Source organism: Pleurodeles waltl, chromosome 10 (genome assembly GCF_031143425.1).
Source record: "Pleurodeles waltl isolate 20211129_DDA chromosome 10, aPleWal1.hap1.20221129, whole genome shotgun sequence".
NCBI lineage: Eukaryota > Metazoa > Chordata > Amphibia > Caudata > Salamandridae > Pleurodeles > Pleurodeles waltl.
Window position 1 is genome coordinate 913,115,826 of NC_090449.1, and position 24,211 is coordinate 913,140,036.

The window sequence follows — 24,211 nt, forward strand, 5'->3', positions numbered from 1 at the left end:
TCAGTAGCGGATGGCAGCATGGGAACACTCTAGGGCCCCTGCTGAAGACTTTATGATCCAACTCTTCACGGAGCTCATGACTGAGCTGGGAGCCATACGACCGGACCTCAAACAGAGATTCATGTAGATTCATCAGGAATTGGGGTCTAGGGTAGACCATCTAGAGGCAGCCAAAGTGGAACGCATCCTTGACCTCCGGAATTCCGCTATTGCCTGGTAACCATGAAGATCAGCTAATCACACTCCAGGAGAAACAGGACTTAGAAAACTAGTTTTGTCACTGTAACTTCCAGATCACAGGGGTGTTTCTTGGTAAAGAGGATAAGGACATGAAAGTCCTTACCTGACAGCCGCGGGCGAGATCACCTGCATATTGGCAGGACACAAAGGGGTAGCCCTAGAAACCTAAACTCAAAGCAGCCACCAGACATCTTTGTTTGCTTCCACCACTTTAAGGACAAAGAGGCAATCCTAGAAGCAGTGAGGCAAGGTGGCCACATACACTACAATAGAGATGATGGTCAAACGTTCCAACACCTATCCCAGATCAGTTTGATCAAACAAGGACTGTTACACCCCATCACCAAGTTCTTGCATTACAATAAGCTCAAATACAGCTAAGGTCATCTGTTGTTTATAATGCTTGACTGGCAGGGCAGAAGCTGGCCTTGCATGTCCCTCAAAGAGGCATGCTCAGCATTAACCATACCCCTCCCAGAGACTGAAGCAGACAACCAAGAAGAAACACCCCGCCGGAAGAGCTCTAAGAGAACCAAAGTATGAAGAGGCTGTAAAAGGGGTGTACCTAAGCAGGAGAAGATACTGGCAGGCAAACAGTCAGCTCTGGAACATGTGTACAAAATTAGTGGATGGTCATCCCCAGACCCACAGCAATCCTTGACTCCCTTAGCGGCCCCCAAGACGATCCTCACATTATCTTGGGACCAGACCCAGAGCGTTGTCTGAGTTGAGATATGAAGCAGCCCTAGAGGCAACTGTACTATCATGATGACTAATCTGTGCCAGTGGGTGACACCGGCCTGGGTGTGCAACACCCCAGACCTGTGTTGACAGAGGCCTTATCCCTCTACAGGTTTGGCCCTTGCCTCCTTATTGGACTGTGGATGCTTTTCAGTGAGCCTACTGAGTGTGCTTTCTACACAGCTTTACACATTCCAACTGTGATTATGTTCTTTTCATGTTTGCTAGTTTTACTTTCATTTTTCCTGGAGGATATCTGGTTTTGGGAGGGAATAGCTGTCTGCCTCGATTGTATCACTTTGGTCTTTCGATGCCACAAGTGACACAGCCTAGACTCCTAGTGACAAAACCATGTCCACAAATGCCCTCAATATTCTCTCCTATGTTGTCCTGGACCTCAACAAGCCCACCGAGAGGAGCTCTGTCCTACCTGAACTGTACCTTCTCTGAGCTCATATAGAGCTTGTACAAGAAACTCACCTTCTACAGTTAGATTACTCTCACTTGAAATCAAGAGACTAACCGGGTCAATATTTCTGTTAGGGTTGCAAAAAACCCCCAGCAAGAATGAGTATTCTAATACACCAGCACTGCCCACTAGAAGAAGAGAGGTCACTCTGAGATGCTAATTGGAGATTGATGGCCCTCTGGGGCATGCAACAAGACTTACTACTCATACTAATGTCTGTTTACAGTCCCATCCAGTGCCAAAAATTGTTCCTAACCCTTACAGCCTGGTCCAGCACTCCCCTTATTACTGGTGGAGATATAAACATGGTTCTCAACACTGCAATTGAAATAGATCACACCAGGCAAGGTAGCTCAATGGCTCTGTCTATTGGAAGCAGAACACTCATAGAAGACATGAGGCTAGTGGATGCATACAGAACACATTACCCTCTTATTCTGGACTACTCCTATTACTCAAGAGGTGACAAAACATACACATGACTTGACTACCTTCTCATGGACAAAGGCTTGCCCCCTAATCTGACAGACTCCAAGGAACATCCTATTGCCCTCTCTGATCACAGACAAGTCTCCTGCAAACTGACAGACATAGGGCTGTAGAGATCATTCTAGACCCATCGGAAACTCCAGGATGACCTCCTGAAGGACCCCATGAGAGTCAATAATTTCACAAAATAATTAATGGCTACCTCCTCCATAATTATGCCAGGGAAGTAAGTGGCGCTACCCTCTTGGATGCCCTAAAGGCGGCCTATAGGGAATTGTTGTGCCCAAAATATTTCCAAGTACTGAATCTCCTCACTCCCTTCAAACTTGAGGACTATTATGCCACATTTTACCAGCACCATGGAGACTCACAGAGCTCGGCCACGGCCAATAATGAAACTTAAGGGATTTAATGCACAGGGATACACCAGCGCACCTTTATAATGGGACCCAGGGTGTGGGCAGAGATAAGTAGACAGCTTAGTGGAGGAAATGGGGATCACCTTTTGTTTATTATAAAGATGGCTTTATTTATTTATGATACGCAATGAATGCTTGAACAAGGTGCAGAATGGTTAATGAAAATGTATTCAAACCTAAAAAGGGAGAATGTTCTTACTCTGTCAGTCTTCTATTCAGTGTCCCAGTCTTGGCTGTGTCAAACCAGGACATTTCCTGATGGAGGATGGCATTGAAGAACTTGCCTCGGATCCTGACTGTCTGTCTAGATGCGGCAAGGAAAAAAGTCCAGACTTGAAAGAAACTCGATAGGAATACAATAAGAGCAATTGCAGCAAAATACCAAGCATACCTGGTGGATAGAAAAACAAAAGTTACTTTTTTGTAAATCCCAGAATAATATCTGCACAGGTTCAAAACTGTGTGCAATACTTTATGTAGTTTCATATTCCATGTGCTCACAAAATACTCAGTGACTCAGTGATATGCAAAATACAATGGTCCTTTTAGATCAATGAACGGCGAAGACAGATACTCAAAAGAGCATTAATACAAGCTGCTACAGGTATTGTTGCAAAATGAATTCCTAACACCTAAATCAGGGATTCTGAGATAAAGTCAGAACCCCTGAAAAGGGCAAAGAAGATCCGCAGCGCTCAGTATACATAAAGCTACAGAGAGCATCGATAGTCTGAGAAGACCGATATGAAAAGGGAGTACTGGAATTGATGACGAGCTTTCTCATGAACTATTTTTTGCCCTGTAAATGTATATTACACTGAACATATAAAAAAGCACATGCATCCCTTACCTTTCTTCAGTACAATTAAACCCAGGGGGCTTATTTATGAGAGGCTTGCATGGCCAGAGCATCACTTTTTCTGATGTTCCAGTGGCTCCACCATATCTATGAGGCTAAGCAAAGCCACTTTGCATGGCTTTGAATGGCCTCATATATATAGAGTGATACAAAGCTGCGCAGGTCACTGTGTTGCCTTACTCTGTGCCAGTGTGACATTCCATGAGCGTTGTGGTGTTTTTTCCCATGCAACACCCATGGATTTTGATGCTGCCCCAGAGTTGCTTAATCTTGTAAATCTGAGGAAGAGCCAAGGCCTTAAGCCTCCCAGGGGAGGCGTAACAAGGAGAAATATTTTTATTTCTTCTTGTTTTTACCTCTTTCCATGATAGTGGGATTCTATAGCACACATAGAAAGATTAAAACAATTCTACATGCAATGCAGACACCCTTGCACCATTGTGCAAGGATGCCTATGTTGGTGCTAAGCAACCAAATGTGCAGCAGCACTGGAGAAAAAAACAGGAATTGTTGTGGGTTAATTTTAGTACCTTGTTTGGGCAGACATATTTTAGCTTACCTTAGGCTTGCAGTCTGTGCCCTTTCACCTAGATATATGCTCTAATTTCATTTATTCATTTTAGTTTAGCCTACTTTTCTGTATGGATGTTTTAGTTTTCTAATTATTCTGTGCATGTGTAATTATTACTATTTTCTGTGCACAACATTTCACAATGTGCCTCTGCCTAAAGCTGACAAGAACAATTACACAATAATACATCTTCTATAGCCACAACAAGAGTGCTCGGACAACCGACATTTAGGCACATGCTCTCGTCAGGCATGTTTTACAGAACAAAAACATGTTTTCTAATAAAAACACCATACAATCCGGACAAGGGCAGGGCGGTAATTCTGGCCAGGATACCCATCCATGCAGTATGCCACTTCATTGCAGGCCTCAGCCTTGTCCCTACAACCAGCCAAAGAGATGGCCGGCAGATCCATGTTCTAAAGGGATATGGGAGAGGTGCTCCTCTCATGGACTGAGAGCAGGCAGATTTGTTCTATCTACGCTATGCTCTCTCTAGAAGCACAGTGTTGGGTAGTGTTAGAAATGGGGTCTCTGGTTGGCAGTCAGTTTGCACTCTGTCCAAGCAGGGACCTCGACTCTAGTCAGAGTAAGGGAGTTACACTCCTAAGACAACCCCTGCTGAACCCCTTGGTAGCTTGGCACAAGCAGTAGGGCTTATCTCAAAGGCAATGTATAAAGTATTTGTACCAACACACATAATAACAGTGAGAACACTATAAAATGGACACCACACAGTTTTAGAAAAATAGGGAATGTTTATCTAAATTAAACAAGACCAAAACATAGGCAAGTCAAGATATGAGTTTTCAAAGTAAATAGAGTTTTACTCCATGGAAAACAATGGAAACGTTGATTCTACACAAAGTACCTAGTTTCCGTAAAAAATTAACCCGCACAGGCGAGTGTGCATCAAAAAAGTCAGCACTGTGTCGATTCCTTACTAAATGAGGTTGTGCATCGTTTTCGTCTCAGGTCAGGTAGGCAATGTGCTGTTTTTCTCCCCCGCAAGAGATCGATGCGTCTATTTTCAGACAGGGCACCTCGGATCTGTGCAGGTTCACAATGACTTTGACGCCCAGCGACGATGGGTGAGAAAACCGGTTGCACAGTGTTGGATAACCGTGCTGTGTGGGGTTTTAGTTGTTATCAGCAGCCGCAAGCAGGTGTTGTGTTGTTTCTCCAGTCACAATGGATCGATCTTCGAGCCTCGATGAAGGTGGAGCATCGATTTCAGCCTCGAAGTGGGTGGTGCATCCTTTTTCAGCCACGTTTGAGGTGATGTATCAAAGTTTTCCCTGCACAGCTTCCTGTGCATGGGTTTCCATCCTTTTTCTACCAGTTTCACCTTTCAAGGGCACATAGACTGGATAGGGCGTCACTTGGCTGGGCAGGAGTCTCAGCAGAGAGTTCAGGTGCTGGCAGAGGAAGTCTTTGATGGCTCTTAGACTTCAAAACAGGAGGCTAGCTCAGTCCAAGCCCTTGGAGATTCTTCACAAGCAAGAATACACCACAAAGTCCAGTCTTTGTCCTCTTTCAGGCAGAAGCAGCAACTGCAGGAAAACCCAGCAAAACACAGTCACAGGCAAAGGGGCAGTACTCCTCCTCCAGGTCTCCAGCTGTTCTCTTTGCCAGAGGTTCCTCTTGGTTCCAGAAGGGATCTTGAAGAAATCAAAAGTCTGGGGTTTTGGGTACAATACTTATCCCCCTTTCTACCTTTGAAGTTGCCCAACTTCAAAGAAAAGTCTCTGTTGTTTAAAGGATCCTGCCTTGCCCAGGTTAGGCCCAAACACACATAAGTGGGTTGAAGACTGCATTATGTGAGGGCAGGCACAGCCCATTCAGGTGTAAGTGACCACTCCTCCCTCCACTCTAGCCCAGATGGCTCCACGAGATATGACGGCTACACCCTAGCTCCCTTTGTGGCAGATTCAGAGGAGAGTCACAAACAGTCCAACTGTCAGTCTGACCCAGACAAGGAATCCACAAATAGGTAGAGTCACAGAATGGTTTAAACAAGAAAATGCCTACTTTCTAAACGTGGCATTTTCAAACTAACTGTTGGAAAATGGGTTATTGGTAAGGGCAGGTAGGTACCTACACTTAGCAATAGGCCACTAACCTCCACTAAGGTCCAGTTAGGTCTCAGTAAATTAACCCCAGCTCAACCCTTGGTAGCTGGGCAACGAGCGTCAAGGCTTAACTTAGGAGACAGAGTGTAAAGCATTCAAATCTCACAAAACAGTACTTAAATAAAACACAGCAAACAGTTTCAAAATCCAAAACCACTTTATAAAAATAGATTATATTTTTATCTTTAAAATGACACCAAAACAAATCAAATTGGATAAGGCGAACCGGAGATATGAATTTTTTAAAAAAAAATTTTTTAGCGCCTAGAACCAAAAAGCGGCAATCGGGTCATCTGGTTGCACCTCGACCGGGGCAAAGTAAAAGTTTGAGGCCGACCGGGATGGAGCCCTGCTTGGCTACAGGCCGCGGGAGGCCTTGGTTAAAAGTTTACCTTCACACTTAGGTGGTCATTGCAACCCTGGCGGTCGGTGTTAAAGCGGCGGTAATACCGCAAACAGGCCGGCGGAGAAAAAAAGAGAATCATGACCCTGGCAGAAACTGCCAACAAAGACAGCCACTTTAACACACCGCCCACCATGGCTGTACAGACAAGCAGCGCGGCGGTCACCGCCAACAGACAGGCGGAAGACAATGTACCGCCCATAGTATCACAACCCGCCAATCTGCCACCTTTTCCGGGGCGGATTCACCATGGATAAAAACACGGCGGAAACAGTTTCTGCAATGTGAAAACGCTCACCTGAACACATCCCACGAGGAAGGAGGACACCATGGAGCTGGAATTACAAATCCTACCGGCCCTTGTATTCCTACTCATCTACGAAGACCAACGCAGGAGCCGGCGGAGACAACGGTGAGTGCTACACCTACGACATAGGGGAGGGGGGAGGCAAAAGTCAGGGGGACACACACGCAACACCCCCACCCTCGCATATTACAACACACACACCAATGCATGTAGAAACATCACAGTAACAACCCACAATCCCCCCGGAAGAATGCAAAGACAAAACAAAATCAGTTCAAACATTGTAATGTATCAATATACATATCTCAATTATATACAGATATATTATAAAATCATTCAAAAGTATATACATTACGAGAAGTAGTGCAGATATGCACATGTCAATGTCCGTGCACCACTAGTCCAAAAATGTATGGGCGAGGCCCACACAAGATACCTGTCCACAAACGGAGAGAACACTGCCGGGGCATCAGAGAGAAATACAACTGGACCATCCTGGGGAGCGCAAAGCCACAGTCTCTCAAGTATCTCCAGTGGGTGGTTTGCCCACTGGACCATCCTGGGGAGTGCAAAGCCACAGTCACTCAAGTGGATACCACACTCCACTGGTTCTGGAGGGGGAATGGTGCCCAGACTGGATTAGTCTCCCCGTGACAGTTCCTGTCCCGTCACTGTCCCAGCTGCACATGGGATAACGATGCTTGATGTGGCGGTCTTTTCCTTCTTCAGCGGTGCACGCCCTGTTCAGCGGTGCTTGCCCTGTTCAGCGGTGCATACCCTGTTCAGCGGTGCTTTGCCATGGCGGTTCTGGACTGTTCAGCGGTGCTTTGCCATGGCAGTCTCTGGACTGTTCAGCAGTGCTTTGCCATGGCGGTTCTGGACTGTTCAGCAGTGCTTTGCCATGGCAGTTCTGGACTGTTCAGCGGTGCTTTGCCATGGCGGTCTCTACACTGTTCAGCGGTGCTTTGCCATGGGGGCTCTAGACTGTTCAGCGGTGCTTTGCCATGGCGATTCTGGACTGGGCATTGGTTTGTGGCATGACGTTCTCTGGACTGGGCATTAGTGTGTGGCATGACTTTCTCTGGACTGGGCATTGGTGTGTGGCATGACGGTCCCTCATTGCCCAGCAGGGCTGTGGCTGCCGGGGCCCTCCTGCTGGGCAATGACTCTGGTGGTGGTCTCCTGACCAGTGACGATACTCGGGCCCTCCTGGGCAATGACTCTGGCGGTGGTCTCCTGACCAGTGACGATACTCGTGCCCTCCTGGGCAATGACTCTGGTGGTGGTCTCCTGACCAGTGACAATACTTGTGCCCTCCTGGGCAATGACTCTGGCGGTGGTCTCCTGACCAGTGACCATACTCGGGCCCTCCTGGGCAATGACTCTGGCGGTGGTCTCCTGACCAGTGGCGATACTTGGGCCCTCCTGGGCACTGACTCCAGCGGTGGCGGTGGTCTCCTGACCAGTGACGATACTTGGGCCCTCCTGGGCACTGACTCCGGCGGTGGCGGTGGTCTCTGGACCAGTGATGATACTTGGGCCCTCCTGGGCACTGACTCCGGTGGTGGTCTCCTGACCAGTGATGACGGTGCTGGCGGTGGCGTCCCGGGCGTCGGGAAGGATGCCGCCCTTCTCCGCCCTGAAGCTCACACCAGGCTGTGCAGACTTCTTCTGGCCCTTCCCCACCTGGGCAATGACTCTGGTGGTGGTCTCCTGACCAGTGACGATACTTGTGCCCTCCTGGGCAATGATTCTGGCAGTGGTCGCCTGACCAGTGACAATACTCGGGCCCTCCTGGGCAATGACTCTGGCGGTGGTCTCCTGACCAGTGGCGATACTTGGGCCCTCCTGGGCAATGACTCTAGGGGTGGTCTCCTGACCAGTAGAGATACTTGGGCCCTCCTGGGCACTGACTCCGGCGGTGGCGGTGGTCTCCTGACCAGTGACGATACTTGGGCCCTCCTGGGCACTGACTCCGGCGGTGGCAGTGGTCTCCTGACCAGTGACGATACTTGGGCCCTCCTGGGCACTGACTCCGGCGGTGGCGGTGGTCTCTTAACCAGTGATGATACTTGGCCCTCCTGGGCACTGACTCCGGTGGTGGTCTCCTGACCAGTGACGACGGTGCTGGCAGTGGCGTCCCGGCCGCCGGGAAGGATGCTGCCCTTCTCCGCCCTGAAGCTCACACCAGGCTGTGCAGACTTCTTCTGGCCCCTCCCCACCTTTGAAGGAGTCACAGCTGACTCTGCAATCCCCCTGGGATCCCTGTGAGTTGTTTTGCCTCCAGGAGTTTTCACACGGTCCCGTCGGGCACTTTCCAACTTCAGAGCCTTTACAGGGGGTGGACTGGCAGTGCCTTTGCTCCGTGTCACACTGCCTGCCCTGGTGACTGGTGCACTCCACACACCTTGAACACGCACCACTGGAGGCTTTTTGGCTGAGGCGCTACGACGGGACTAATGAATTGGAGAGGGGTTGGGGGCAAAAAGGTCAACTTTGCAGAGGGACAGTTTCTGACGAACACTGGGATGGGTAGCTGGAGGGGGTCTGTGAGTGGAGGAAGAGGAGGTGGTTGTAGGAGGTGTCACTTCAGGTGTTTTGGGTGCAGGTACTGAAGGCTCTCGTGAGGTGGATGGATTTTGGGTGTGTGGGTGCCTGCGTTTGTGTACTTTGTGAGGGGGTGTCACAGACACACTGGGAGAGGACACAGGGGACGTGTAAATGGGAGTGGAGGTGGTGATTGCAGGTGAGTGGGGTGTGGTGCTGGGTGTTCTGGTGCGAGTCCTGGTGCCTGTAGATGTAGTGCATGCAGGTGAGAGTGTAGACAACACAGGGAGGGAGGAGGGAGACGATGAGGAGGGGGACACAGTGGAGGCAGTGGAAGTTGCTGTGTCCGTATGTGTGTGATGCTTGTGTGAGTGCCTGTGGGATGTGTGGTGTCTATGTTTGCCTGAGCTACTTTTGTGTGTTGAGGTGGGTGCATGCTGGTCTGATGGTGTGCTTGGGATGGGCTGGGGTACAGGGGGTGGGTCTGGGTGGAGGAGGTTGGAGGGGGGAGGCTAGATACAGGGACATTGGCTGCCATCAGTGCTGAGGCCAGAGATTGCAGGGTTCGCTGAAGGACAGCCTGACCAGAATGAATGCCCTCCAGGAATGCATTACCGTGTTGCAACTCCCTTTCTACACCCTGGATGGCATTCACAATGGTAGACTGCCCAACAGTGAGTGACCTGAGGAGGTCAATGGCCTCCTCACTGAGGGCAGCAGGGGTGACTGGAGCAGGGCCTGAGGTGCCTGGGGCGAAGGTGATGCCCACCCTCCTGGGTGAGCGGGCACGGGGCGAACGCTGAGGGGCTGCTGGGAGGGCGGTGCTGGTAGGGGAGGTGGCGGCTGTACCTGAAGAAGTGGGGTGCACAGATGGTGCTGCCTCCACAAGGGAGCTCCCATCGCGGACGAGTCCGTGTCGCTGGTTGGTGATCCGGTGGCCGACGTGAAGCTCCCCTCGCCCTCCGTCCCACTGGTGCATTCTGTGTCCGTGGTGTGGCCCTCCATGGCCATGTGGGATGCAGCTCCCTCGTGCTCCGTTGCCACTGTTCCTCCGCCTGATGATGCTGATGCACAAAAGAACAGGGAGAGCACAAAAAGGGGGGGGGGGGAGACAGAAGAAAGACAGGTTGAGTGCATGGCATACCGCTACCATTGGCAGACAATAGAAACACAGCAGCCCCCTGCACTGCGCCGTGCTCCTGGCCTCTACAGATGCAATTTCTGGGATCTGGCCTACATGGCTATGGTGGACATCTGTACACATGCATACCACAGGGGCATGTATACCTGTACTTGGCACTCTACTGTGGTGGGGTAGAGTGCCACATGGCCTGCATTACTGAGGGGCCTAGCCTACGTATTTCTGCCTGGCCTAGGTACATCCACAGTCCTCCTCCCTCAGCCAGCCCCTCCACTGCACGTCAAGTACCCAGAATGAAGTTGTACTCACCCCCTTGTGTCTGTTGTGATGCCCTCAAGTGCCCATCCAATCCGGGTAGGCACCGTCATTTGGGACAAATGAGAAGATGGCGGAATCCTCCGGTGTACCGACCGCTGGTGGACCTGTTGACAATCGAGGATCGACATTTAATCGTCACCTACAGGTTTGACCGTGCCACTATCCATGATCTATGTACCCAGTTGGAGCCAGACCTGATGTCACCAATCCGCTATCCCACTGGAATCACCCCTGACGTGCAGGTGCTGTCAGTGGTCCATTTCCTTGCAAGTGGGTCTTTTCAGACAACAGTGCCATGGCGTCAGGGATGTCCCAGCCTATGTTTTCCAACGTGCTGTCCAGAGTGTTGTCTGCCCTGCTGAAACACGTAAGGAGATACATCATTTTCCCTGAGGTGAAAAATCTGGCTACAGTGAAAGGTGACTTCTATGCCCTTGGACATATCCCCAACATCATAGGTGCTATTGATGGGACCCATGTAGCTCTGGTCCCCCTCCACAGGAGTGAACAGGTGTACAGGAACCAGAAGAGTTATCATTCCATGAATGTACAGATGGTATGTTTGGCAGACCAGTTCATCTCTCAGGTAAATGCTATGTTTCCTGGCTCAGTGCATGACGCATACATCCTGTGGAACAGCAGCATCCCTGATATGATGGGTCAACTCCAGAGGCACCGTGTGTGGCTATTAGGAGACTCTGGTTACCCCAACCTGTCCTGGCTATTGACCCCAGTGAGGAATCCCAGGACCAGGGAAGAGGAACGCTACAATGAGGCCCATGGGTGGAGTAGGAGGGTGATCGAACGCACCTTCGGCCTCCTGAAGGCCAGGTTCAGGTGCCTCCATATGACAGGTGGTTCCATATTCTACTCACCGAAGAAGGTGTGCCAGATCATCATCGCCTGCTCGATGCTTCACAATCTTGCATTGTGACGCCAGGTGCCTTTTCTGCAGGAGGATGGTCCAGATGACGGTGTTGTGGCAGCTGTGGAGCCCTTGGAGCCTGTGGACAGTGATGAGGAGGTAGCTGAGGAAGAAGACAACGACAACAGGGAGTCAGTCATACAGCAATATTTCCAGTGACACAGGTGAGAACATTTTAATTTTTACCATTACATTCACTCTCACACGTCTTCCTCTATCCTGTGTGTAATTTCATAGGATTATTTGGAACTGAGTTGTTCCTTTCCATTACGGTTTCACAGGTGTTCTTACCAACGTGTGTCATCTGCATGCATCCTTCAAGAACTTGTTATGTGTGACATAGGTATGTTGCCTTTACAACTAGAAACGCATTTTGACACTGTCATTGATAATACATTTTACCAAATCATAGACTGACTCAACATTGTTTTGTGGTTCAAGGGTGTTTATTTAAGTGCTCAAAAATGGAGGGGGGTTGTAAAATGGTGATGGGTGATGGTGGAGGAATGTTCATGGCAGAGTCCAGTCTATTAATCTCACAGGTGCACTGCCCATATGGGCATAGGAGGTGGAGCTGGGGCAGTTTAAGTATGGACAGGGTAACAAAGTGGGACAGTGGGAGGACAATCAAGGTGGTCTCATTTCCTGGCGGGGGTCTTGCCATCTTGCTCTGTCCTGTTCCTGGATCTCAGGGACCGCTTGCGTGGTGGTTGTCCGTCTGCAGGGGGTGGGGTGCTGGTGTGGTGGTCCTGTGGTGGGGCGTCCTGTCCACTAGCGCCGGCGGAGGTGGTCGGCAGTTCATTGTCCATGCTAGAGTGTAGTGGCCCCTTGGAGTGCCACGGTGTCCCTCAAGGTCTGCTGTATGTCCTTCAGCACCCCTACGATGGTGCCCAAGGCGGAGCTGATGGCCCTGAGCTCCTCCCTGAACCCCAAATACTGGTCCTTCTGCAGGCGCTGGGTCTCCTCAAACTTGACCAGGACCGTGGCCATCGTCTCCTGGGAGTGGTGGTATGCTCCCATGATGAGGAGAGGGTATTGTGGAGAGTGGGTTCCCTTGGCCTGTCTGCCCCCTGTCGCACAGGAGCCCTCCCAGTTCCCCTGTGTTCCTGTGCCTCCGTCCCCTGGACCGTGTGCCCACTACCACTGCCCCCAGGTCCCTGTTGTTGTTGGGGTGGTGGGTTAACCTGGGTTCCCTGTAGTGGTGGACACACAGCTGATTGGCTTCTCCTGGGTACAGAGGTTTGGGCCCGCTAGGTGGGTGCTGTGCTGGTGTTACCAGAGGGTGGAAGGTCAGTGTTGGGCTGTGCCTGTGCAAGGGGAACCGACTGTCCCGAGGCCCACAATGGTCCGGGTTGGTCTTCAGGATCCAGTAGGGCAGAGCTGCTATCGTCACTGTGGGCCTCTTCTGAGGGTGGAGTGGAGTTGTCTGGACCCTCCGGTGTGGTGACGGTCCTTTGTCATCCTGCAGAGGCATAAGAGAATGATTATTGCATGTGTGTGTGTCATGGTGTGCAATGGGTGGGTGTGCGTGTACCCCAGTGCAAGCATTCCTGTGTGGGGGCTTGTGTGATGATGGTTAGGGGTTGTTATGGGTATGTGCAGTGAGCATGCTTTAGTGATGGGTGTCCATGCTTAATTGTTTCATGCAGGGCTTGGTGTTGGGATGTGTGGTTTGTGGTATTAGTACATTAGTGAGGAGTTGGAGTGATAGGGGAGGGTGTGAGGGTGGGGGTGTGTGATAGCATGCAGGTAGGGTGGGGGATATGATAGTTAAGATTTGACTTACCAGTGTCCATTCCCCCACCGACTCCTCCGAGGCTCTCTGGATGCATGATGGTCAAGACTTGCTCCTCCCATGTTGTTAGTTGTGGGGGAGGAGGTAGGGGTCCACCGCCAGTCCGCTGAACTGCAATGTTGTGCCTGGAGACCGCTGAACGCACCTTCCCCCGTAGGTCGTTCCACCTCTTCCTGATGTCCTCCCGATTTCTTGGATGCTGTCCCACAGCATTGACCCTGTCCACGATTCTGCGCCATAGCTCCATCTTCCTGGCTATGGATGTGTGCTGCACCTGTGAGCCAAATAGCTGTGGCTCTACCCGTAGGATTTCCTCCACCATGACCCGGAGCTCCTCCTGGGAAAAGCGGGGGTGTCTTTGGCGTGACATGGGGTGGTGTGTGTGATCTGTGGGGCGGTGTCAGTGTTGATGTGTGTGGTGATGTGTAGTGGTGTGTGGTGCTTTGTGCGTGGTTGTTGTGAGGGTGATGGTGTTGTGTGCCTCTGTGTGGTGGGATTGTCTATTCTGTGCTGCCTCTCTGGCCTTTGTGACTAATATCTGGTCGTAGGTGTTTGTGGGTGATGTGGGTTTGTGTTTTATATTGTGATGCGTGTGTGGGAGTGGTGTTTCTATGTGTATCAGGTGTGTGTATTTGTAATTGTCCAATGTGGCAGTGTTTTGGGGATGTGTGTGTATTTTGAGCGCGGCGGTGTGTACCGCCAATGGAATACCACAGTTGAAAGACCGCCGCGTGGATTTGTGGGTCGTAATAGCATGGGCGTGTTTCTGTTGGCGTGGAGGTGGAGGTTTTTTTCCGCCAGTTTATCACTGACCTTCGGTGTGGCGGACTTGTGTGGGTGTCTGTATTTTGGTGGATTCCGAGATGTGGGTCATAATAGCTGTGGCTGAATTCCACGGCCGCGGCTCTGTATTGGCGGTCTTCTGCACGGCAGTAAGCGGCTTTTACCGCCAATGTTGTAATGATCCCCTTAGTCTCTTTTTCAAAGATTTTCTTCAGCGGGACAAACCTGCCAGTCCAATCCAACCTCCTGGAGCCCTTCTCCGGATACGCGATGCGGGAATCCTCGGTGGAGATTTTTACCTTCGGACTTAGACGTTTTTTCGAGGTGAAAATCCTTCGACCGGGGTAAACCTGGATCTTGATCTGACGTCCCTGGAGCCCTCCTCGGATATGCTGGCTGGAAGGTCCCGGTCAACTTTTTACCTTCGGACTTAGTCACTTTTTCTGAGATTTTCTTTACCGGGACGAACCAGCAAATCAGGCCAGGTCACGGTTGAGGCAAGCCGGCTAGAGTTGCCGTGGCGGGTCGGTCCCTCTATGGAGCTTTTTTTCAAAAGTTGTCCAAACTTCTCCAAACTTCTGGGGCTTCTCCCAGATGTCCTTTTAAGGTTCTTTTGGGGGGCCACAGCTCAACCCAAGGGTCCAGAAGTTCTGAGATGGTCCTTGGGGAGTGCGGACTACAACTCCCAGAATGCACATGGCGCAAACTTCTTTTTGGCCACTGGACAGTGGTCAGCTGGTCGCTTTCTTCAGGAGTTGGTGCAGGGTACTCTGGATAGCAATTTTTCACCTGTAGCAAACAGGGAGTCCCTCCTTGAACCAGTTGAAGCCAGGCAAAGTCCTTCTTGTGGTGAAGCCCAAGTGTGCAGCTGGTGCAGTCCTTTTGAGTGCAGGTTCCAGGTGCAGGCCAGGGGTCCAGCAGGGCAGTCCTTCTTCTCCTTTGGTTCTTCCTCGTTGGAATCTGATGGGGATCTGAGGTGTGGGTGCAGGTCTGCCAGTTTTATCCTTGCTCCTGGGTGAAAAGCAGGGGGGTCCTGGTTCTCCAATCAGGTACAGGGTCCTTGCCCCTGTGATGACCACTTCCTGGGAAGTGTGGCAAAAATCCATCCCAGGAGTCAACATTCTCCAAAAATCCATCATGGCTGAATCTGATTTTTGGAGGTTACATCTGGCTGAGCCCACCCACTGATGTGGCTACAAATCATAAACACACCCCTCTCCTGCCCTCTCCTAATCTAATCAAGGGGGCACCTAGTTGTCTGGGGTTGCAGGATGTGGGGGTGTTGCTGGTTGCTCCAAATGTCCTTCTCTGCCTTTGAAGACCAGTTTGGCAGCCCTCCCCCTTCCTGCCTCACCATCTGCTGAGGGGAGATTCCCTCCCACAGGCACATTCCTTTGTGTGAAGCCAGGCCATTTCACACCTCATCAAGGCAGCCTGGCCAGACTGCTAGAGCCTGGCCAATCAGAGCACAGCAGCAAAAACAATGCAGGGCTGAAATTGGCAACTTTTTAGGTAAAGTTTAGAACTCTTTACCTGAACAAGTTATATTAAATCCCACAACTGAAAGTTGTGGGATTTATTACAACAATTAATTTGATACCAAACTCTTGGTATGCATCATTTAAGGAGACTTTAAAAATTAAAATGAAGTCTCCCCATTCTAGCCTATGAAGGCCATTTACTACAATGAGGGAAAAACAAATTTGGCTGTTTTTACCCCACCAGGGCTTATAAAACTATTTTTATGAAGTCCCTGCTTATAGTTACATGGCACCCAGCCCTAGGGGCACATAGGGCACACCTTAGGGGTGACTTATATGTAAAAAATAAGGTAGTTTAAGACTTTGGAACTACTTTCAATTCCAAAGTCAAATTTGCATATAACTTTAATTTAAAAGCAGCCATCAAGGCAGGCTTGCCTTTAAAATGACACTGGGCACCTCAGCAGTGCACCAATGGGTGCACTACCTATGCTGTGGTCCCTAAACCTACATGCCCTACCATATACTAGGGACTTATAGGTAGGTTAACTGAGCCAATTATAATTAGCCTAATTTGCATATCCATTTTACACAGAGCACAGGCCCTGGGACTGGTTAGCAGTACCCAGGGCACCATCAGAGTCAGGAAAACACCAGCAAAAAGTGGAAAATGGGGGCAAAAAGTTAGGGTGCATCTGCAATCAGCCCTGTTTTCTCACACTAACCATCTACAAACTACCTTCACTAAAAGATGTATTTTGAATTTGTGAGTTCAGAGACACCAAACTCCAGTTCTTTTCTGCTCTCAAAGCGAAACTACACTTTAAGAATATTTAAAGGCAGCCCCCATGTTAACCCATTCAAGAGATATGCCTTGCAACAGAGAAAACAGCATTTGGCAGTATGTATAAAATACATCAGTACATGCCCCACCTTTAACATACACTGCACCCTGCCCATGGGGCTACCTAGAGCCTACCTTAGGGGTGCCTTACATGTATAAAAAGGGAAGGTCAGGCCTGGCAAGTGGGTAGATTTACCAAGTCGAATTGGCAGTTTCAGAAATCTGCACACACATACACTGCAGTGGCAGGTCTAAGCCATGTTTACAGGGCTACTCATGTGAATTGCACAATCAGTCCTTCAGGGCCACTAGTAGCATTTGATTTACAGGCCCTGGGCATGTCTTGTACACTTTACTAGGAACTTACTAGTAAATCAAATATCCTAATCATGGATAAACCAATCAACAATACAATTTTACACAGAGAGCATATGCTATTTAGCACAGGTTAGCAGAAGTAAAGTGCCCAGATTCCTAAAGCCAACAAAAAATGGTCAGAAAAATTAGGAGTAAGGAGGCAAAAAGTTTGAGGGTCACGCTGCTAAAAGGGCCAGGTCCAACAGGTAGGATTCATGTGCACCTGTGTATTCTAATATGCTGGGGTTGCTTATTTGTTTCTCACTAATTGTGACAATCCTAATCCTGTTATGCCTCATTGCCCTAATATTTATAGCTCACATAATTTTTGCAAAGATTCTAGTCTGTTCAATAAATATATTGCATTTCTCTCTTTGCCTACATGTGCGCCTGAGACCTTTTACTAACAAAAGGCGTGAGATTTGTAGACCACGACCTCCCTGAGAGGTCACCGAGTGTCATGTGCCAAGCTGCCAGAAGTCACCTTCGCTTTCTTGGTTTGAGTGAGGTGATGCTTGCTAGCTAAAAGGGTTAGGCCGACAGGTGCTAACTGGTGTGGGAGTGACTCAGTTGCCCACAAGCAGAGGTACTGCCATCAGAATCCAGCAGTCTCATTCTGATGAGGGGAGTCCTACAACATGGCACCACCAATTTTGGTAAGGCACTAATTATACAGGTCCTCTGAGTACCTGTCTCGCGCATGCTAAAGGTACCCTAAGTACCATTATATGGAGACATCTGTAGTTTTAGAGAAGACCCTCCTGTGATGAATAGGTAACACCTATCGAGGCTTTAGGGTGTTCAACCTTGAACCTTAAAAGGACTCCCCCATTTGTGCTCCCAGCTCTGATACCTATTCTTTAATATGGCACAACCAGTAAATATCTGAGAAAACTGTAGACAACCCGTCACACAGTTTCTTTTAACTAATGGACTGACAAATGAAGGGAGGGATGTTCAAGATGTATACAGAACAGAATTACTCTACTCATGGGTCACCTTTCTGGAAATAAATGCAGATTAAAATACATTTAACACATACAGAATAGCAAATGTACCACAACACTACAAAGCATGCTAATACCTAGAAGTGCCGGTAAATTATCAAGAACACCAAGATTGGTTTATTGGTGCCCTCCCACATGTAACACAACCTGTTAGATTAGGTCCTTCAAGTAATGACAAACCAAGCTGGCCAACACCGGCCACATGTATACCCCATCCCAATTTGCAAGCTATGCAAGTAGCTGAAGTATGGACATTATAGAATGAGCTATAGTATGAGCTTGTAGCAATTTATAGACGACTAATTTGATTTGTAATGCAGACTTTGAACACCGCCCCAGCAAGGGCTGCTTCAGCTATCAACCAACTAGTAATTACAGGAATACATTAAAAAAATGTGCAATCAATAATGGGAAACGCACCCACTGTGCTAGAAGAGATTCTGTTCTGTGTGGCAAAAAAATCAATTCAGCTGGAATCAGTGTTTACCCATCTGGGACCCCAAGATAAACATAGAGATATAACAATGTGCGTGCCGGTTGGAATGGTACCCTCAATCGAAGATTGTGCCACTTAGGGCACAGTCTTTGACGCAATATATACCTCCGACATTTGTGAACTTACCAGAAGTGTTAAAACAAATTAAAATTGAACACGGGCAGCCCTGCTGTGGATTTGAGGATGAAACTGATGCACAATGTTGACACAGTGTCCTCAAAATTTTTATGAACATTAAAGGGGAAGCAGCAGCATTAGTAATTCGCCATTGGCTACGGGAGGTTCCTCATCGAGATCAGGAGTGCTAGCTGCCAAAGATTATTTCCAAAACGTATACTAGAATAGGTCGGGATAGTCTAAGGACCAGACCAAGTAAACCACAATTACAGAATACTTCCGGTAAGAAAGGTACTAAGCAAGAACAACAGAGCTTTAAAATACCCTGGAATAAACAAAATAAAGATAGAAGAAGCCAAAGAGGAGAATCTATGCCATCTGAGAAAAATGTTCCAACCTTAAAAATGGGGAAACTTTAAAAACACCTGATAGATGTCAATACACTGACAGCTGCTCATCTTGTTTCTTCAAGGACACACTAGATAAACAGAGTGACAGAAGTGGGTGGTCAGAAGACCAAAGTGACTATGTGAAGCTGAAAAAGGACTCGCAACATTCCTCAGAAGCTTTCACAAAAAAGAAGGAGAAAACTCCACAGCAAAGTGCCTAATACAATACAATACAAAAGCCCCAATTAAAAAAAAAAAGGTGACAGAAATTTCAATCCAAGATGCCACTCACATTGAGAATGTTATTGAAGAACAGGATGCGGGCAATGACTCTGCTAGACAGCACAACAGAGGTCACAATATGTCGCCAGATTCTTATAGATCTTCTGGATGTGACATAGACTAGTGACTTCCTTGAAGGAAACAGCGGGCAGACATGTGTCCCACTCTGACAGGGGTCCCGATTCACAAAGGTAAACTTAGATGTTTGGTCTAAACTTAGACTAAGGGGGTCATTCTGCCGCCAGGGCCAACGACCGCGGGAGCACCGCCAACAGGCTGGCGGTGCTCCCATGGGCATTCTGACCGCGGCAGTACAGCCGCGGTCAGATACGGGAAACCGGCGTGTACCGCCGGTTTCCCGCTGCCCAAGGGAATCCTCCATGGCAGCGCTGCAAGCAGCACCGCCATGGGGATTCCGACCCCCTTACCGCCAGCCTGGTTCTGGCGGTTTTGACCGCCAGAACCTGGCTGGCGGTAACGGGTGTCGTGGGGCCCCCTAACAGGGCCCCACCAAGATTTTCAGTGTCTGCCACGCAGACACTGAAAATCGCGACGGGTGCAACTGCACCCGTCGCACCCCTTCCACTCCGCCGGCTCCATTCGGAGCCGGCATCCTCATGGAAGGGGGTTTCCCGCTGGGCTGGTGGGCGGCCTTCTGGCGGTTGCCCGCCAGCCCAGCGGGAAACTCAGAATTACAGTGGCGGTCTTTTGACCGCGGGGCGGTATTCTGCCGGCGGGACTATGGCGGGCGGCCTCCGCCGCCCGTCAAAGTCAGAATGACCCCCTGAATGTCTGAGTTTTCGACTTTGGTAAATCACTAAGGGTGTTTATGAGTAGTATCTTTACATGTGCACTTTGGGTGGAATTATGTCTGCATTCTGGATGGCTCTCCGCCTGGGTGCAGACATAAAGTTACTACTACTACTAAGTTTACCTTTGTGAATTGGGCCCAGGGTTGATAGATTAAACATTGAGGTTGAAGTAGACATAGAGCGCACTATTAAAAGCATTTTCAGGAAAAGATTTACACTAACTTATGATATTTTAGTGGCAGAAAAAAGGACTTGCCACCTTGAATTAGTCCACATACTCCCACAAGGGGTAGATGTCATTTTGACTTCTTTCTTGGTTCTGGTACCAGATATTGTAAAGGAAGCCTAGGCTGCTGATTGGGCTTTGGCATAGGCTCCTGCATTGTATCGCAAACGCATAGAGTGGAGTAAAGATTTCCCCTACTATGTAATACCAATTAGATCAACTCCAAGATCCAGCCTCAACATCCAATTAAACAAGAAGCTGCAGCACCTGTGAGAGAGATTCTCACACAACTGGAGTATGAGGGAGTAATAGAACCTTGTGTCTCTGAAATGAACAGTCTACTCTTTCCTGTAGCAAAGGCTGACCATTCATTTAGAATAGGCTCAATTTACAGACACTTAAAAAGTCACACTTGCACCACAAAAGGCACACAGCACAGCACTTATCAACAATATAGTGCGTAAAAAATACAAACCAACCTTGGATATTTGCAATGCTTTTCTGCCAAAATCTAGTGCCTGAAAGCTGGGATTTAAGCTCCTTCAGTGCCCTTGGCTCTCAGAGGTACTTTTATTGTTTACCAAAAAGGTATAAGAATAGCCCTGGGCTGTTCTCTGCCCCATAACATCAATATTACATGGCATTAACCCGAGGCGTTGTCCTATGTGGATGACATTTATTTCACAGATGACGACTTCAATGCTAATTTGGCCGGGGTGGATTGCATCGTTTTAGGATTGGCTGCCCAAGGCTATAAATTCAATTTCAAGAAAATAATATTGCTTTTTGTAGTGTCCTATTTGGAAAGTGGATTATTGCTAAGGGCAGGTAATTACCTTCATTTAGCAATAGGCCACAAAGCCCCACTAGGTCCAGTCAAGGTCTCAATAAATTAATCCAGGCTCAACCCTTAAGAGACAGGTGTGTAAAGCATTTGATATGAACAAAACAGTAAATAAATAAAACACAAAACACAATGAAAATCAAACACATATTTAAAAGAAAATGTATGATATTTTTATCTTTAAGATGCCATTGAAACAACAAACATCCAATAAACGAAATCAGAGATATGAATTTTTAAAGATTATGGCCCTCATTATGACTTTGGCGGTCTCTGAAAGAGACCGCCAAAGCCACAGGTGCAGAATGACTGCCAGTGCTGGCTGTCTTCCGCCCGCCATATAATGTGTACTGCCAGATTTCCGCCACACTGTGGGCTGATATCAGCAGTAGTCAAGCTGGCAGGCGGTGGTGCTCTGGGATTGCTACCACCTGCAAAGACCCACCAGTAGGATGCCACCAGCCGTAATAAGACCATTAATATGGCCTAGGGGTGTCCGGCAGGTGGGGCGCTGCCAGTGGTGGCAGTGCCCCTTCCCGTTCCCAGCAGGTGTGGGGCTGCCAGTGGTGGCAGTGCCCCTTCCCATTCCCAGCCAGACGAACTCCTCACCGGAGAAGGTAAATCATGAGCGTCAGACAGGGGACGGGATGGGAGGGTGGGTGGTGTTGTGTGTGAGTGTTTGGTGTTTGCGTGTGTGTATGAATGTGTTTGTGGTGTGTGAATGCGACTGTGAGTGTTGTAGTGTATGCGTTGTTGTATGTGTGTGAGTGAATGCCTGTATGTGTAAGTGAATACTTGTATGGATGCATGTGAGTATGTGTGAGTGAATGCATGTATGGATGCGTGTGAGTATGTGTGAGTGAATGCATGTATGGATGCGTGTGAGTATACGTGAGTGAATGCATGTATGGATGCGTGAGTGTGTGTGAGTGAATGTGGGTTATGGATGCGTGTGAGTATGTGTGAGTGAATGTGTGCATGGATGCGTGTGAGTGGATGCGTGTCTGGAAGTGTAGGTGAATGGGTGTATGCGTGGTGCGTTTGGGTGTCTCTGTGCATGTATGCGGGTAAGGGGGAGCACTGTGTGTGTGTGGGGAGTGGGGGGTGCCATGTGAGTAGGGGGGTAGGGGTGGAGGGCAGAGGTTAGGGTGGTGGGTGCTGTGACTGTAGGGATTTGGGGGGTCAGTTGCTTGCTGGGGGAGCTGGGGGAGCTGTCTACTGGTGACAGGAAAGGAATTCCCTGTCACCGGTAGCCCTACCACCATGGTTTGTGCTACTTCCGCAGAAACCATGGTGGTAGGCTGGCTCCTAATACTTCTGACGGTCCTCTGTGGACACCGGGTCGGAGATGAACGTTTCCAGCCCAGCAGTTCATACCACCATGGTGGTATGGGTGGAGATGTGGCGGGTTGGCCACTGTGACGGTTTTTACCGCCAGCCTGTTGGCGGTGATACCACTACATTCACCCTGGTGGTTGGAAGACCGCCAGAGTCATAATGACCACCTACATGTTTTCTAGCACTTAGAAATCAAAAGCTCCACTCTGGACATCTGGTTGCACTCGACTGGGGCAAAGTTAAAAGTTGAGGCTGACAGCTGAGCAGGAGGCCTCGGTTAAGATTTCTATGTTCGAACTCAGAAACTTTTTCAGGATGGAATCCTTTGTCCGGGACCAAGTCATAAGTTGAAGCTGACCTTGCTGGAGACCTCCTTGGATACACTGCTTGGGAAGGCTCGGTCATACTTTTACCTTCAGGCTTAGAAACTTTTCTGGAGCTTTTCTTCCCCAACATAGGACAACACTCTTCAGCAACCCCATTTCAATGCAACCTTGTTGGATTGCCGTTCAACGAGCCCCCGGTCAAATCCTGGAAGTCTGGGGCTCCAGTGCTTTTCAGCAGGACGAATCTGCAAATCAGGCCGGGTAGCGGTTGACGTTGGCTGACTTGACTCACAACGTCGGGTCGGTCCACTTATGGAGTTTTTTTCCAAAGTTGCTCCAAATATTTCCAAACATCTGGATCTTCTTCCAGAAGTACTGTTAAGGTCCTTCAGGTGCAAACTCAAGAAGCTCTGAGTTGCTCTTTGGGGGTTAGGACTCCAACTCCCAGAATCCACCTGGTAGAAATCCTAAATATTCGTTAGCCACATATGTGCAATCCAGGGGTCCAACAGAAGTCCTTCTTCTTGTTTTGTTCCAGTAGGGATCTGAAGTGTGGGACAGCTCTCCCTTATTTATCCTTGCTTCTGGGCTGGCAAAGACAAACCAAAATGTTTTGAGGGCGGCAATTGATACCTGAGAAGAAGTTAAGAGATTACAGATAGAAATGACCGAAGAGGACAGTAGAGGGTGGAGTACAGTAGGTTGTGTTCAAAGAGATTAAGACAAAGTTTGGGTTTCCATTGAATGAAAAGCAGTGTTGCTAAATAGTTTGTTGCCATCAATGGCAAGATACTATCATGGTCAGGCACAAATTGGCAGAGATGCCATGATCAGAACTTTCAGACAAACACGGTACAACCCCAGATTCAGATTGGTTGCAGAGGCTGTGTGTCACAGATGTGTAACATGTCAACAGATGAATGTAGGGAAATGCACTGTGGTTAGTTTGAGCCACATAGGAAAATCAGGAGGTCTTTTTAACAGAATACACCTTGATTTCATTGAGACGATTGTTTGCAATGGTTTGAAATATGTGTTGGTGGTGGTGTGCATGTTTTTACATTGGGTTGAAGCTTACCCAACTCGCAGGAATGATAGCCTCACCGTTTCAAAGCTGCTTTTAAGGGAATTGATACAAATATTTGGATTTCTGGCTTCTTTGGAATCAGACTGAGGATCTCATTTTAATATTGAGATTATAAAATTGTTGTGTGTGGCATTAAAAATTGAGATTGCACTGCAGTTACAGACCAGAAGCCTCTGGATTGGTTGAGCAGATGAATGAAACTTTAAAGTCTTGACTGGCTAAAGTGTGTGCATCCACAACCAACATTGAAATGGCCAGATTCATTGCCATTTGTTCTGATGAACCTGCGTAGCACACCCGACAGAAAGACAGGACTGTCATCTCACAAAATTCTTATGGATCGTGCTATGAAGTTACCAACTGTGCCTACAAATGCACTTGTGAACATTTCAGATGACTTAGTGCTGGATTATTGGAAAGGACTAGCTGATGTGGTTTGCACTTTGTCTCACCAGGTTCAAGAAGC

At 48.7% G+C, this 24,211-nt stretch overlaps 1 protein-coding gene across 1 annotated transcript in view; it reads right to left on the minus strand.

Moving 5' to 3' along the window:
• LOC138262020 (ATP-dependent translocase ABCB1-like) overlaps positions 1 to 24,211 on the minus strand; it is a 1,142,744-nt gene that overhangs the window by 890,417 nt on the left and 228,116 nt on the right. Inside the window, exon 7 of the mRNA XM_069211672.1 lies at positions 2,558 to 2,749. Within this exon, the coding sequence (XP_069067773.1) occupies positions 2,558 to 2,749 (192 nt within the window). The remainder of the gene's footprint in view (positions 1 to 2,557; positions 2,750 to 24,211) is intronic.